We start from the raw sequence: 16,905 nt of genomic DNA, 5'->3' as shown, positions 1-16,905 counted from the left end.
GTGAAGTGCCTTACTCAAGGCTAGTGGTGGTGTTCCCATGTGGAATTTGAACACGACCTTCTGATCACCACTCCAACTCACTATCCATTAGACCACCACTACCCCACGGCAACAAGGACAAAAACAACAATCTAACTTGTTGTGACACAGTTTGATCATCCACTAAATTATTGTTGTAACACTCAGTTATATAGCTGCTTGTGACAACATTTTGCTTATTCATTCATAAAAACATATATTTATATATTTTTTAGTGTTGTCAATGTTAACGCAAATTTGAAACCGAAGTTCTTGCCTAATGTTCAAGAACAAGTTTCGTTCCTGTTGTTATTATTTTATGTAAATTAGGTTTTCACTGGTCAAAGTGTAGCTTGTTCTCTGAACAACAATAACCGGCATGTTCCAACAATAAGAGGTTTTAGAGACTTCAAAATAAAAGCGCACGGTAATAGATCACTATCTAACAAGAAGAAACAAGAAGGATCACAGTATTTAATAATATCGTTAATGAATTAAGGAAATATTACGTTGCAGAAAGTATGTACAATCTGACTGAAAAGACGTTTTGTCCGAGCATTGTGTTCTCTGTTTACAAACATTGTCAGGTTTTCACGGGTCAAAGTGGAGCTGTGTTCTCTGAACCACAATAACCAGCAATAAGACGTTTTTGTGACTTCAAAATAAAAATGTGAGGTAATAGATCACTGTAACGAGTATCACAGTATTTAATACTATTTTTCATAAATTAATGACATATTATATATTATTATAGTATATTATTACATAATATTATGTTGCAGATAATATTATGTTGTCATGCATTTCTTTATTCCAACACCACACCTTTTTGTTTGACCCCCCCCCCCCCCAAAAAGTAAAGACTAGTATTTTATCATGTTTAATGATAATAAACCTATTATTGTGATTAACTTCATTAAATGTTATCGATTGACAGCACTAATATGTACTGTATATCTTTTGCTCCTCTGGAGAAACCTAACAGAGATTTTTACACAGATGATCATTTTGGAATGTCAGGCTAACGCACATCATTGGTGCATTATGGGAGGAATATGTGTCGATACAGATATTTCAGTACAAGGACAATATCAGTGCTCAGATACATTTCGTGACGTTAGATTTATAAGGTTCTATCTAAATGTTTGTCAAAATTTAGTGTTTTACATAATCTGATCCATTAGGTGTTTATTAATGCCTGTGTGGTGTTATTTTTAAAACTTTGAATTTTTTTGGTTAGAAATTAATAAAATACAAAGATTCCATCTCACAAAACATAATGGAATGTAAAAACTTTGACGCTCAATATCTCTGAACTGCCCTAAACAGAGATAGAACCGTATAATTCTAAGCTCACGATTTGATGTTCATTAGATATTTGCTGCGTGTGGTAGTTGGTACACCAGACACACACGCAGCTCTCAGCCCGAGGCTCACAGTAACACAGGGAACAGACAGGTGTGTTTGACACGGCGTTACAGTCAGCCTGTCCTCCCACCTCCCGCCTCCACCAGCCTCCCTGGTGCCCTGGTCTCCCCTGACAGCAGCCTGCCTCAGCAGTCTGTAAACAACACCCTCCTGTCCCTCTCCAGAAGGTGTGGTGGCCTCAGGGACAATGCTGTCTCTCTGCTGCCGTGGAAACAAACAGCTGTGTCCTCCACTGTCACAAACTGTCCTACACAGTGACATGTCGTGGTCATGGTCATGGTGTGGTCATGATGCGATCATGGCGTTGTCATATTGCGGTCATGCTGTGCTGCTGTGGGATATTAGAGCAGCAGGCAGAACGACAACAATTGTTTTATATAAATATAGTTTTAGTTTTATATAAATATATCTAATATACTGGATGCTACCGGATCTGTCTCAGCCCCTTAACACAACCCCAACCTTAATCCAACCCTAATCGTCACCCTCACCGTAGCTGTGTTCAAGCTCATCTCCGGTGAAGGGGACAGACCTCTTCTCTTGGGTGACATCTCACTGACATCACAGTTGGGACTCCCGATGGCTCTACTGCTCCTCAGTGTTCGTCTGCCCCCTAGTGGACATTCAGCTGGAGTCACTGTGATGTCGTTGTCCTCAGGTGGAACGTCTGCCTCTGGTGTTCTATAGCCTCCCCCAGCCTCCCCTGGTGTTCTACCTCCCCCAGCCTCCCCTGGTGTTCTACCTCCACTAGCCTCCCCTGGTGTTCTACCTCCCCCAGCCTCCCCTGGTGTTCAACCTCCCCTAGTCTCCCCTGGGGTTATACCTCCTCCAGCAGTAACGTGTCGTTGTCATAGTAACATGTTGTCATAGTAACATGTTATTGTCCTCAGGTGGAGCGTCTGCCTCTACTGAGCCCCAAGAAGGACGGCCACGCCTCCTCTGACGCTGAGAAGACCCCCGGCAGCCAGCCCAGCAACTCCTCTTCTGACACAGAGGAGCTGACCCCCGAGGGTAGGGAGGGGAGGAGGGGCTGACCCCCCAGGGTGGGGGGGGGGGGGGGGGCTGACTCGAAATGTACCTTAACTGCCTGCTTAGTAAACCTCAGAACATATGTGTGGTGGCCTGGGAAAACCCGTCGGATGTCGCTGGCGTTCGTTCGTGGCAAAGAGCAAATATAGATGGAAATCGCGATTTTGATATTATGTGGTATTCTAGTACTTTGAACTCCATACTACATTATGGTGAATACACATTTTAAGAAAACAAAAGAGAAAGTACTTATTTTTATGTTTTTGTGGCGGGTAGTTTGCTAGCGAAACAACATCACGTTGAACGTGTCTCATTCTCAGTTAAGCAACGCACGCACACATGAGCGAAAGGAGAGACGATACTTCCACCTGTGTTATTGCCAGTTTACTGATGCTCACAATAAGCATAAAGTAATAACATCTTAACTAGAAGACACACAAATGGATCTGTCCCTCGCATACCGACGAGGCGAGCAGACTACCACCGCATCACAAGCAGACTAACGAGACCGGCCGATCTATAGGCTCCTCCCCCGACCCGGAGGAGAAAGGGGAGGATTTCTCCCCTTTCACTTTTTTTGACATGCTACATTAAAATGCTCATAACTTTTTAAAATAAAGGGCTATCTCAGTCATTCAACCAGTTATGAATAGCTGATAACTTCTAATTTATGGAAATATAAAAAAATGAAAATGTCAAAATGCCACCATGTGAAGGGTTTTCCCAGGCCACCACACATATTTACTGTTCAAACAAACAGTAAATATGTTCTGAGGTCATAGTTCCTGGGCCTATGGAAGATCACATGGTCTATGGAAGTCTGTGATTAACTTCTGCTATCTGGTGACGTCTGTCTCCATAAATGTTGTTTGAGACGTCATGTGATCTTCTGTTGGTCATGTGATCTTCCATAGGTCATGTGGGCTTCTGTAGGTCGTGATCTTCCATTAGGTCATGTGATCTTCCATAGGTCATTTGATCTTCCGTAGGTCATGTGATCTTCCAGGTTCCTCCAGTGTGTGTGTTTAGAAGCTTCTCCTAGTTACCATGGAGATGAGGAGGGATGTTTCTGGGCTAGGGTTAAGGTTAGTTTAGATGTTTAGAAGCCTCTCCTCGTTACCGTGGAGATGATGAGGGATGTTTCTGTTTACGTCCACAGAGTTGAAGGACCAGGAGGAGCGCGACGCCCCCAAGTTGACGTGTGAGTTCTGCGGCTGGGTGGACCACGCCTACAAGTTCAAGGGCTCCAAACGCTTCTGCTCCGTGGTCTGCGCCAAGAGGTAGGTCACAAGATCATCACATCTCTAATAAACACACGTTAGTTATGATTCCATATACTACCAGGGAGTAGTCAGTCCCCTCAGGTCCCACAGCCTGTTAGCATGGTGTACTGTGTGTGTGTGTGTGTGTGTGTGTGTGTGTGTGTGTGTGTGTGTGTGTGTACACAAAGGGGAATGGTCTCCTTTTTTTCCCCTCTGCTATAAGGACTCTCAACACCTGACTCACTGCACTAACCCTGTACTACCCACGTACTGCACTTTATAAATTGTAAATATGTTCTTGTCTTGTGGTTATGTGTGTACATGTCCATGTGATAGTTATGTGCAATGTGTGTATGTTTTTTTGACACTGCTGTATTGAGCTTTCCACCTGTACCGAAAACGAATTCCACCGACCTAGGTCGTGTGGTCATTAAACGATTCATTCATTCATTCATTGACAACCATGTCCTCGTTGTGGAACAGGTACAATGTCGGATGCACCAAGCGGATTGGCCTGTTCCGTCCAGAGAGGAGTAAACCGTCCAATGGCTGGCGGAGGAGGTCACATGGCGGCGAGCGCCCCGGCGCAGAGCCTAAGAAGCAGGTAAGACTACAGAGTTATAAACCTAGAGGGGCCACTGCTGTCTAGTCTGTATGACTCTACGGTGTTCCTGGTTGGCTGATTGGCTAGCTGACTGACTGACTGGCTGACTGGCTGGCTGACTGGCTGGCTGACTGGCTGGCTGGCTGGCTGACTGGCTGGCTGACTGACTGACTGGCTGGCTGACTGGCTGGCTGACTGGCTGACTGGCTGACTGGCTGACTGACTGACTGACTGGCTGACTGGCTGACTGACTGGCTGGCTGACTGGCTGGCTGACTGGCTGACTGACTGGCTGGCTGACTGGCTGACTGACTGGCTGGCTGACTGGCTGGCTGACTGGCTGGCTGACTGACTGACTAACTGACTGACTGGCTGGCTAGCTGACTGACTGGCTGACTGACTGACTGGTTTTGTGTTTCAGAAGCGGTCTCCTCCAGCCCAGCCGGCGTCCCCCCCCCCCTCCCAGCCCAGCCAGGGAGAGTCCAGCCCCTGCTCTGACATGTCCAGCTACGAGGACCCCCCCTCCCCTCTGTCAGCCGCCAGTTCTGCCCCCCCACCCCCGGCCCCACCGGCCCAGCACGGCCCAGGGAGGGGGGCCGACCCGGAGCTGCCCCCCCTCAACCAGCACTTCTTGCCCAACGACCCCACCCAGTGGAACGTGGGAGAAGTGTACGAGTTCATCCGCTCTACACCTGGTCAGTGACACGCCCCCTCCTCTTTTCCCCTCCCCTCTCTTCCCATCCTCTCTTATAGTTGTTACTATCTCTCAGCGTTGCTGCTGGGGTGTCAAGAGAAGTGTTAGGGTTAGCTTCTGCTGTCGGGTTCTGCTTTAGGTGTGATGTAACACACACATGTGTAACACACACATCCAGCATACACCCAAACTCTCTCTCTCTCTCTGTCACACACACACACACACGCTCCATCTCTGGTCCTGGGTGAGTGTGTGGTGGTGTAACCCCTCCTCTCCCTCCTCCGCCAGGCTGCCAGGAGATCGCGGAGGAGTTCCGCAGTCAGGAGATCGACGGCCAGGCGCTGCTGCTGCTGAAGGAGGACCACCTGATGAGCACCATGAACATCAAACTAGGCCCCGCCCTCAAGATCTACGCCCGCATCAGCACGCTCAGAGACAGCTCTTAGCCAGGACGGACCCTCGTGTGTGTGTGTGTGTGTGTGTGTGTGTGTGTGTGTGTGAGAGACTGATGACTACCTGACAGTACTTCACTTCCACCTTTCAGCCTCGGTGGTGGAAGAAGAGTTTGAATGAAGAGTTTTGACTCTGTCATGTGATCATGTCTGTTTGTCCTATTTAATTTATGCCTAAGTGTGATCATGAATATGTGTGTCTGTGCGTGTGTGTGCGTCAGGGGACAGATAAAAGCCTGTCAGCCTGTCTTCATGACTTCATTTCTGCTGTCCCTCTCAGCTCAGTGTGACTGTCTTCACAGCAGCTGCTCATCGCATCGTCCCCTGTAGACTCAACAACCTAGATGTTCTGTCTGTCTTTCACACACTCTCTCTCTCTCTCTCTCTCTCTCTCTCTCTCTCTCTGTCTGTCTGTTTGTCTTTCACACTCTCTCTCTCTCTCTCTCTCTGTCTGTCTTTCACACTCTCTCTCTCTCTGTCTGTCTTTTACACTCTCTCTCTCTGTGTCTTTTACACACTCTCTCTCTCTCTTTCTCTCTCTCATCTGTAAGTAATTTACATGCCTGGATTTTGCTTTTAACAATATTTTTTTTAATATAAAAGTTGTTTAATATTTTTGAAATATGCAAATGTGTAAATATCATGTTTTTGGGGGGGGAGGGTCTAGTGTTTTTATAAAAACCTGACTTTGTTTACGTGTGCGTCGTTGTCTTGTGATGAACGGTCAGTCGTGTTTGGATTGTTTGTAAGAGATAATAATGCTTTTGTCAAATGCCTGTATTTATCACATAACCCGAATTTGTTACGCAACATTTTTCAATGATAAATAATCTGCAACTTAACTTAGTCTACGTTTTATTGTGTGTGTGTGTGTGTGTGTGTGTGTGTGTGTGTGTGTGTGTGTGTGTGTGTGTGTGTGTGTGCGTGCATGCTTCCAAAAACATTCAAACGGACAAAAAAAAAAGGACATTTCTGGTTGCTTGACGGAGGGGCTGTTTTCATAGAATGCAAAGAAGTTTAGAACAACAGTGCAGGTTCTGGTGGGCTTGTGTGTAACCTTACCTTCTGCATAAAGGAGAACTTTGTAGCAAATGAAATGTGACCAAACAATACCACATTCAAAGAGTCTCTGGTACAATAGACTTGTTGTTCTACCTCTACATGTAAGCCAACTATCAGTACTACATATAGTGTTATATATATATATATATATATATATATATATATATTATTAATATGGATGGGATGCATGGTAGACTGGTGATGTTACCAGAATATTGATATTCTGATTCGTGAGCTTAGAATGATAAGGTTCTATCTCCGTTTAGGACAGTTCAGAGATATTGAGCGTCAACGTTTTTACATTCCATTATGTTTTGTGAGATGGAACCTTTGTATTTTATGAATTACTAACTCAAAAATGTCAACATTTTAAAAATAACACCACACAGGCATTAATAAACACCTAATGGATCGGATTATGTAAAAAACTCAATTTTGACAAAAATGGAGATAGAACCTTATAATTCTAACGTCACGGATTGGTCCAAAAAAAATGTCCAAATGACTGTCAAAACATCAGCACGAGCGGTTTGCTGGGTTACTGCAACACGCCCCTCTGTTATGATTCAAGTTTGGAACGAACCATCATGGCAGGGGGTGTCTTATCTCGAATAGGACACAATAAACAATAAAACACAGTAAAAACACACATACGGCGCATTGTTTACGGCATGGTCAGATTGTTAAACATATTTGGTGTAATTAAACGAACACAGTATCGATATGTGTGTCATATAGACGTTGGAGACATGGAGGTCCTCCCCCGTGTTCAGTAATGGTTCAGTCCGCTGTTTGAACGGGAGAGCGCTGACGTCACTGCAGCACATTCAAACACACGCACCTCTGGAACAGCTGTAGGTGCTTTAAGCTTTAAACATTTACATATTTTAATCTGGATTTATTTTCAAACCTCAAACATTTATCTGAAGACCAAGTTTTGGTAAGTAAGTAAGTAAGTAAAGCTTTATTTATATAGAGCCTTTCGTACATGAAATGCAACTCAAAGCGCTGGTAAGAACACTTTTTCTTTTCTCTCTAAAAGGCAACAACAAAGTTTGAACTTTAGGGCCCTGCAGGAAATGTTTGGGGTTGGGTGGGGGTGGTGGGCAGAAATGTGTATATAAAAATAAAAAAAACAACATGTTTAATCATATTGTATTGTGTAACTTTTGAATAAAAATACTTGAAAAAAAAAGGTTTGAACAGCCTGCCTACACACCGCCTAGGGTACTAGGGTGATATGTTGGTATAGAAAAACATGTTCCTTATATTAATATATGTCATATTGATCTATTTGTATAGTTGGAATGCCCAACGCAAACAGACCAGACGAGGAGGCGCACAGGGACACGCCCTCTGACGTACCGTGTCTCCAGAGAGTTGACTCTCCCTCAGGTGAGATGTTTGAATCAGAATCAGAATCAGAATTGCTTTTATTATATTATATCCAATACTAATAATAATAACTTTTTATTTGTACAGCGCTTTTCCTGCAAACGTTGCAGCTCAAAGTGCTCCCAATCATTATATAATCATAATTTAATTATTTAGTCATTTAAAGGCAATATTAAAAAGATGGGTTTTTAGTCTTGACTTGAACATATTTGCTGAGGTGAGGTTGCATCCCTAATGTAAACTGGCAGTGCATTCCACAATCTGGGTGCATAAAATGAGAATGCAGCCTCACCAAATCTCTTCTTTTGTACATGTGGTACACAGAGAAAACCAGCGTCAGAAGACCTGAGAGCTCTATTGGGCTGATATGCTAGCAAAAGGTCTTTCAGATATTCTGGTGCTATGCCAATGTACGGCCTTATACACACAAAAGTAAAATTCTTAGGCTCAGGTTCTTCGACATTAGCATTGCAGCAGAATAATAATTTTTAAAAAATCAACAATAATAGAATAAAGTAAAAATAAGTAAGGTAATTCATGTTTTAATAGTAGTAGAATAAGGTGATAAAGTGATGGTAGTTGTACTACAGCGGGACCAGTCGTACTGCAGTAGAAGAGTAGTGCAAAATGAGTAGTGCAAAATGCTGTATACAGGTTACAATGAGATGCTTGATTGACAACCAAAGTGTCAGTTAATGATTTGTTTTGACATACCGTATAGTGTAGGCTACGTGGTAGTTCATTATTGAATGCCTTTTCCGTGTGTGTGTGTGTGTGTGTGTGTGTGTGTGTGTGTGCGTGTGTGCGTACGTGCGTGCGTGCGTGTGTGTGTGGTCTGTGTGTGTGTGTCTGCGTGCGTGTGTGTGTGTGTGTGTGGTGTGTGTGTGTGTGTGTGCTTTCATGTGTCTGTGTGTTTGTGTGTCAGGGAGCCCTCCTTCGCCAGCCTCCCTATCAGACATGATGGAGTTGAACAATTGCGTTTCCAATCTCAGTCTCGCTCACGAGATAGTGGTGAACAGAGACTTCCGCCTTCGACAGAACAACCCTCCCAAAGACAGGCAAGGAACACTCTACAACACCCAACATTTACATGACAATGATAATGATGATTATAATAATAATAATGATAATACTAATCGAACTAAACTGAATAAAAATCGAATTACATCTAGTAATCTCAGTAATCTAGTAATTCCCGCTATCATATTTTGTCACGAATAGGGCTAAAATTCTATCCAAAGAGGTCTAAAAAAGGACTAAAAAGGTCTTAAATCTTACTTGTTGAAACTTGTAGGAACCCTGAATCTTACGAAACATCTAGAAGACCCAACATGTATCCCTGCTCCACCATGTCAGCCATTTTGACTGGTCTTCCTTCCCTGTGTGTGTGTGTCAGCTTGGAGGGCAGGGTGATGGAGGTCATGCACCGGGCATTCTGGGACTGTCTGCAGCAGCAGCTCTCCTCCACGCCGCCAGACTTCACCCACGCCGTCACTCTGCTGCAGGAGGTCAAGACGGTACGTACAGCCCAGAGGTCAGAGGTCAGGTCGGCCAGTGGTAGGTGGCTGTGTAGCTGTCATCTTCCTCCCCTCCATCACACCATCAAACAGTCATATACACTACATCCTGTCTGATATTAAAATGGTTGTGTGTATGTGTGTGTTTGTGTTTGTGTGTGTGTGTGTGTGTGTGTGTGTGTATGCGTATGCGTATACGGGCGCACGCGTCGTGTGTGTGTGTCTGTGTGTGTTTGTGTGTATGCATATACATATGTGTGTGTGTGTGTGTGTGTGTGTGTCTTCAGACCCTACTGTCCCTGCTGCTCCCGGGCCATGCCCGTCTGAAGGCCCAGGTGGAGGAGGTTCTAGACCCGGTTCTGATCCAACAGCAGGCGGACCACGGAGCCCTGGACCTGCCGGCGCTGGCGGGCTACGTCACCAGAACCATGGCCTCCCTCTGCGCCCCGGTCAGGGACCCGGAGATCAGGGCCCTACACGCCCTCTCTGACCCGGTGGACCTGCTCAGGTGAGAGAGACAGGCACCACACAGACAGGTAGTAGACAGACAGGTAGAAGACAGGTAGTAGACAGACAGGTAGTAGACAGACAGGTAGAAGACAGACAGGTACCAGACAGACAGGTAGTAGACAGACAGGCACCAGACAGACAGGTACCAGACAGACAGGTAGAAGACAGACAGGTACCAGACAGACAGGTACCAGACAGACAGGTAGAAGACAGACAGGTACCAGACAGACAGGTACACGACAGACAGGTACCAGACAGACAAGTACCAGACAGACAGGAAGTAGACAGACAGGTAGTAGACAGACAGGCACCACACAGACAGGTATTGACAGACAGGTATTGACAGACAGGCACCAGACAGACAGGTACATGACAGACAGGTACCAGAGGGAGATGTTCTGGTTTCTAATAATGTTGTTGTTGTTGTTGTTGTTGCCAGGGAGATGTTCAGGGTCCTGGGTCTGATGAAGATGGACATGGCCAACTACACCGTCCAGACTCTGAGGCCAAGCCTCCTACAGCAGGCCGTCCAATACGAACGCGCCAAGTTCCAGCAGATCCTGGAAAGGCAGCCAGGTGATGGGCTCTGACCCAGGGGAGGCTGGGGGAGGTAGAACACCAGGGGAGGTTGGGGGAGGTAGAACACCAAGGGAGGCAGAACACCAGGGGAGGCTGGGGGAGGTAGAACACCAAGGGAGGCAGAACACCAGGGGAGGCTGGGGGAGGTAGAACACCAGGGGAGGCTGGGGGAGGTATGTATGTTATTGATGATCATCCCGTTCTTTCCTGCCATCTCATGTGTCCCTCCTCCTCCTAGATTCCCTGGTCAACACCAGCGCCTGGCTGGGATTGGCTGCCCAGGAGGAGGCATGGCCCACTGGGGGTCCTGGCCCAGACGGGGGCTTCAGAACCGGGACCTGCAGAAGCCCTGCAGCCGTGCTGACCAGAGCCTATCTACGGCTGCTCAGCTGGGACACACTTAGCGACCAGACCTATCCTGAGGTAAAGAACCGGACTCTGCTCTGTGTGTCAGTTTACAGCGGGGGGGGCCATCAGGGGAGGCTGGGGGAGGTAGAACACCAGGGGAGGCTGGTGGAGGTAGAACACCAGGGGAGGCTGGGGGAGGTAGAACACCAGGGGAGGCTGGGGGAGGCTGGGGGAGGTAGAACACCAGGGGAGGCTGGGGGAGGTAGAACACCAGGGGAGGCTGGGGGAGGTAGAACACCAGGGGAGGCTGGTGGAGGTAGAACACCAGGGGAGGCTGGGGGAGGTAGAACACCAGAGGAGGCTGGTGGCGGTAGAACACCAGGGGAGGCTGGTGGAGGTAGAACACCAGGGGAGGCTGGTGGAGGTAGAACACCAGGGGAGGCTGGTGGAGGTAGAACACCAGGGGAGGCTGGGGGAGGTAGAACACCAGGGGAGGCTGGGGGAGGTAGAACACCAGGGGAGGCTGGTGGAGGTAGAACACCAGGGGAGGCTGGTGGAGGTAGAACACCAGGGGAGGCTGGTGGAGGTAGAACACCAGGGGAGGCTGGTGGAGGTAGAACACCAGGGGAGGCTAGTATCAGATTGATACCATTCCTTATTCCATTCCATGTATTACAATGAGCCTGTCCTCCCATGTCTTCCTCCACTGAAAAGTGTAGAGTTCATGTTTAGTATGGAAAAGAATCCAGGGAGAGGATTATCAAAACTATTTACAATATATCTACACGTATTAAATCATGATGTATATGATCTATGCTCTATGATCTCTGAGACCAGAACACACAAATCGTGACGTTAGAATTATAAGGTTCTATCTCCATTTTTGTCAAAATTGAGTTTTTTACATAATCTGATCCATTAGGTGTTTATTAATGCCTGTGTGGTGTTATTTTTCGAATGTTTAAATGTTTGAGTTAGTAATTAATAAAATACAAAGGTTCCATCTCACAAAACATAATGGAATGTAAAAACTTTGACGCTCAATATCTCTGAACTACTCTAAACGGAGATAGAACCTTATAATTCTAAGCTCACGATATATCTACACTTATTAAATCATATGATCTATGCTCTCTGATCTCTGAGACCAGAACACACAAAGACTAGATACTATATTCATCTATAGAGATGTATGATGTCTCTAGCCCCTGCCAGACCCTCTCCCCCTTCCCTCCACAGACAGTTCTGATGGACCGGGCCCGCCTGGACTCACTGGGCCAGAAACTGAGGCTGCTGGTTCTGGAGGCGTCAGTACTGCTGTTGACCTCCACACAGTGTGGGGGCGCTGTTTTCTCCCTGCATGGGTTTGTAGGTAAACTCAAGCAGACCATCGCTGCTCTGCTGGAGGGCAGTCATAGCAGGTAAGAGGAGGCGGGGTGGAGGGTGCGCGGGGGGGGGGGGGGGGGGGGGGGGGTCTGGCTGTCACTAGGAGCAGGTAATGTATCAGAGAACCAGACGGACAAGCCAGTTGACAGATTCGGCAGATTCCAGAGATGGATCATGCTAACTTTGCAGTCGGTAATCACTCAATCCAATGCTCTTAAGATATCATCAAATGTCGACCAGATAACCAGAACTGCTGGTCATTAGCAACGCTGAGAAAAGAAGCTGCTTTTCAAAGAAATATATTCACCTCAAAATGTCTCTGTATTTAGATTGAATATTTAGAATTGAACAACTATTAATTCCATATCTAATGATTGTGTGAGTGGCTGTGAGTGGATGAGTGACAGCTCTCTCTGGTGCACACAGGGGCTTTGACCTGCAGGGGGCACTGCAGGGGCTTGGGGAGCAGGTGCTGGGGCAGGTGACGGAGGCGCTGACCAATCATAGAGCAGCACCTCTACCTCGGGAGAGCCAGGACCTGCTGAAGGGTCAGATCTCTGACCTCGCCAGGGACAACAACCCCATCCGCCTTCTCATCGGTCAGTCATTCTCTCAGGCATTCTGATAGGTCAATTAGCCTCTCTGCCTTCTGATAGGTCAGTCATTCACTCTGCCTTCTCATAGGTCAGTCATTCACTCTGCCTTCTCATAGGTCAGTCATTCTCTCAGGTATACTGATTGGTCAATTATTCTCTCTGCCTTCTGATGCCCAGGAGTCATTCACTCTGCCTTTTGATAGGTCAGTCATTCACTCTGCCTTTTGATAGGTCAGTCATTCACTCTGCCTTTTGATAGGTCAGTCATTCACTCAGGCATTCTGATAGGTCAATTATTCTCTCTGCCTTCTGATAGGTCAGTCATTCACTCTGCCTTTTGATAGGTCAGTCATTCACTCAGGCATTCTGATAGGTCAATTATTCTCTCTGCCTTCTGATAGGTCAGTCATTCACTCTGCCTTCTGATAGGTCAGTCATTCTCTCTGCTGTACCAATCAGAGGGCCAGACAGATCTGACAGGACAGCACTAACATAGTCCTCCATGGTTCTAACATAGTCCTTCCTGGTTCTAAAGCAGCCTGAAACATTTCTCCCCTCAGGAGAAAGGATCCAGGCGTACCTGGGCTCCCTGCTGGAAGTGGGGGGCAGTAAGAGGACTCCGGCACCCCCCCCTGGCCTGGGGCTGCTGAGTGCAGAGCTGGCGGAGTTGGGGTCGTCCTTCGGCCGAACGGTCCATTTCAACCGGTCCGTGTTCGGTCCGTTCTACGCTCCGATCCTCAGGGAGCTGCTGTTCTCCCCGGGGGAGACAGAGATAGGGGAGGCGGCTCGCTAGTCCTCCCAACACACACACCCCCCTTCCCCGGCTCGCCCAACCCCCCCCTGTCCTCCCCCAACCCCTCCAGTCCCCCCCAACACCCCCTGTCTCCCCTCAACCCACCCCTGCCCCCCCCCAACCCCCCCGGTCCCGCCCAACACCCCCTGTCTCCCCTCATCCCACCCCTGCCCCCCCCCCAACCCCCCCCTGTCCTCCCCCAACCCCTCCAGTCCCCCCCAACACCCCCTGTCTCCCCTCAACCCACCCCTGCCCCCCCCCAACCCCCCCGGTCCCGCCCAACACCCCCTGTCTCCCCTCAACCCCCCCCTGTCCTCCCCCAACCCCCCCGGTCCCGCCCAACACCCCCTGTCTCCCCTCAACCCACCCCTGCCCCCCCCCAACCCCCCCGGTCCCGCCCAACACCCCCTGTCTCCCCTCAACCCCCCCCTGTCCTCCCCCAACCCCCCCGGTCCCGCCCAACACCCCCTGTCTCCCCTCAACCCACCCCTGCCCCCCCCCAACCCCCCCGGTCCCGCCCAACACCCCCTGTCTCCCCTCATCCCACCCCTGCCCCCCCCCAACCCCCCCGGTCCCGCCCAACACCCCCTGTCTCCCCTCAACCCACCCCTGCCCCCCCCCAACCCCCCCGGTCCCGCCCAACACCCCCTGTCTCCCCTCATCCCACCCCTGTCCTCCCCCAACCCACCGCGCCCCCCCCCCCAAACACTTCCCTGACCCTCCCTGTTCCACCCCTGTTGCCTCCCTGACCCACCCCTTCTGTGTGAAGTGTACATATTTAGACTTGCAAATAAAATAGTGACTTTTTTTATACGACAGACTGTCCAATCACAATTGGAATGTATTTTCGTCAGGATGTGTTGAATGTTCCAAAGAAAAGGCTGGTGATGTAGTACACAGACATACTTATGTAGTACACAGACACATTAGCGTAATGTTTCAGATGAGAAATGATGCTGCCGATGATGCAATATTTTTGGGATAAGCTTTTTATTTTTATACCCCTTGTTATTTTTCATTTTTATTAGATATACAATAGCTGAGATTGTGTGTGTGTGTGTGTGTGTGTGTGTGTGTGTGTGTGTGCGTGTGCGTGAGTGTGTGTGTGTGTGTGTGCGTGTGTGTGTGTGTGTGTGTGTGTGTGTGTGCGTGTGCGTGAGTGTGTGTGTGCGTGTGTGTAAGATTGAGTACACATCATCAGTACTGTACAGCTTTTACCAAAGATAATATGCACTTTTCAAAAAGACCAAATAAACATGTTCTTATCTTTAAGTTCTGTAACGTATTCCTTAACTCATCCATGAAACAAGAGACGCATTTTTATATTTTTTACGATTTTAATTGTTTGTTGGTTTTAGAGAAATTAGAAATAATGTCGAAAACCTAAAGACCAGGAATGCAGCTTCTCCTCCAGACACACACGTGACATTAACGGATGCTACACACACACACGCTGTGCTCCTACACACACATCAGCTGTACATTCAGCTACATGGATCACAAACATCTCCTCAAGGAGAAAAGTGTGATCAAGGCCGTACGCATGATCAAACATTTTCCTCACAGTAATAACTTCTCTGCATTTCTATTATCCCCGTCACCTCTCCTACAGCCCCTCAGGGCGTTCCAGCCTCATCTTCTACAGCGTTCTCATCCAGTCCCAGAGTTAAACAGTAGGCAAGCAGCGCTCCGCTGTGGGCGCGATGCAGTGGCCCGCTATCAATCTCTGCCAAAATCGTTTAATTACATCAGCTAGTCATGTGAGAATAATACATTTAAATGTGGCCTATTTTAGGTTAAAGCTGCTCATTGTCGACCACTTTTACTTCCAGATGATGGTGGCGGTGGGTTCATGGCCTGCATAGTGAACGCAGTGAACTCTCATTGACTGGCGGCCATTTCCCTCTCAACTCCCCTAGCGTATGAGATGTCAAAATAAACAGGCAAATGTCCAATGCGAAAAATCCCTAAATAAGAGGACACTTTTTCATTGTACTATTATAATATTGTTTATATATTGCTTTGTTTTCAGTATAACAGTATCACATGATCATCATTGACACACTTTGTCCACAAACTCTTGGGCAAAGCATTCTATGCTGGTACAGTAGATCTACATTTTATTTCATTTCTCTTTACAGAATCTCTCCTCTCGGTTGTTACAAGAACACCATCTCCAGTAGACCTGAATCTATAGAAAGGTTAATGTTGTATATTGTTAATATTAAAGTACCTACACACAATCAGAGATGGAGTTGGACACAGTCATTGGGAGGCCAGGCAGCAGGTTTGACCTTTCAGTTGACCTTTTGTCAAGATAGCCACCTGTCTCTCCTAACAGGTTAGCATATCACCGTTGCCACAGAGACAGGTAGCTAACAGGTTAGCATGATGTCACTGTTTCCTGGGATTCAGAGGCGGTTGTAGAATATGAGCTATAGCGACTTATACAGACCAGCTAAGCCCTCTGCAGACACTCACACACTCACACACACACACACACACACACACACTCACACACTCGTATTGGCTGGGTCCCCTTCAGTCACAGCTTGGTGTCCGGGAACTTGAAGGCGGGTGTGAGCTACAGAGGGAGAACACCGGCGTTAAACAACACCTGAACATGCACAGGTAAGAACACAGCTACACCAGGCTCACACTGACTGCAAACAGCTGCTGCTCGTTAAAAATGGAAGGCTTTTACATCTGCATTCAAGACAGGGGGAGGGGAAGCGTGGAGGAGGAGGGGGGGAGCCAGAGATATGAGGATGTGTGGATGTGTGAGTGAGGTGACGTGTGTGTTTGTGTCCGAGACAAAAACAAACAAGAAGCAAAAGAAGGATGAGAAAACGTGAGCAGGACAAGACAAGAGCGCCACGACGACCCCCAGGGGTCAGAGTGCACCACGGACCAATCACAAACACCGCCTCATGCATCGCTGGGGTCACTACGGCAACAGAGTGGCAACGAGACATGGCTACAGTTCCACACAAAGCCATTCACACACACCGAAATCACACTGAAACAGTCGTTCACACGCAGACTGAAACAGTCATTCACACACAGACCGTCACACTGAAACAGCCGTTCACACACAAACCGAAACAGTCGTTCACACACCGACCGACACAACTCACCGCAGCGCTTCTCCAGAACAACAACCCTGTATTAGCCAGGTGGTGTGTAGGAGAGGTGTGTGTGTGTGTAGGAGCAGGTGTGTGTAGTAGGAGCGT

At 47.7% G+C, this 16,905-nt stretch overlaps 2 protein-coding genes across 2 annotated transcripts in view; both read left to right on the top strand.

The window, feature by feature from the left end:
- Window positions 1-5,480, top strand: part of phc2b (polyhomeotic homolog 2b) — a gene marked incomplete at both ends in the record, with an annotated part of 50,158 nt that extends 44,678 nt beyond the window's left edge. The window contains 5 exons of the mRNA XM_080545800.1: window positions 2,337-2,457; window positions 3,635-3,755; window positions 4,221-4,341; window positions 4,762-5,035; window positions 5,323-5,480. Of these exons, the coding sequence (XP_080401926.1) occupies window positions 2,337-2,457; window positions 3,635-3,755; window positions 4,221-4,341; window positions 4,762-5,035; window positions 5,323-5,480 (795 nt within the window). The remainder of the gene's footprint in view (window positions 1-2,336; window positions 2,458-3,634; window positions 3,756-4,220; window positions 4,342-4,761; window positions 5,036-5,322) is intronic.
- Window positions 5,481-9,339: 3,859 nt separating this feature from the next.
- Window positions 9,340-13,672, top strand: LOC308170945 (T-complex protein 11 homolog; the record flags this gene model as incomplete). The annotated part of the gene is made up of 7 exons (XM_080545799.1): window positions 9,340-9,460; window positions 9,748-9,968; window positions 10,410-10,546; window positions 10,788-10,972; window positions 12,137-12,318; window positions 12,710-12,882; window positions 13,440-13,672. The coding sequence occupies exons 1-7, from the start codon at window positions 9,356-9,358 to the stop codon at window positions 13,670-13,672; spliced, it is 1,236 nt and encodes a 411-aa protein (XP_080401925.1). The 5' UTR covers window positions 9,340-9,355.
- Between the last annotated feature and the right edge of the window lie 3,233 nt (window positions 13,673-16,905).

The sequence above is a fragment of the Nansenia antarctica genome, assembly GCF_963989245.1.
Source record: "Nansenia antarctica genome assembly, chromosome: 15".
In the NCBI taxonomy this organism is placed as follows: Eukaryota; Metazoa; Chordata; class Actinopteri; order Argentiniformes; family Microstomatidae; genus Nansenia; species Nansenia antarctica.
The sequence above is the reverse complement of the archived record's forward strand: the minus strand, read 5'-3'. Positions and strand labels throughout refer to the sequence as shown.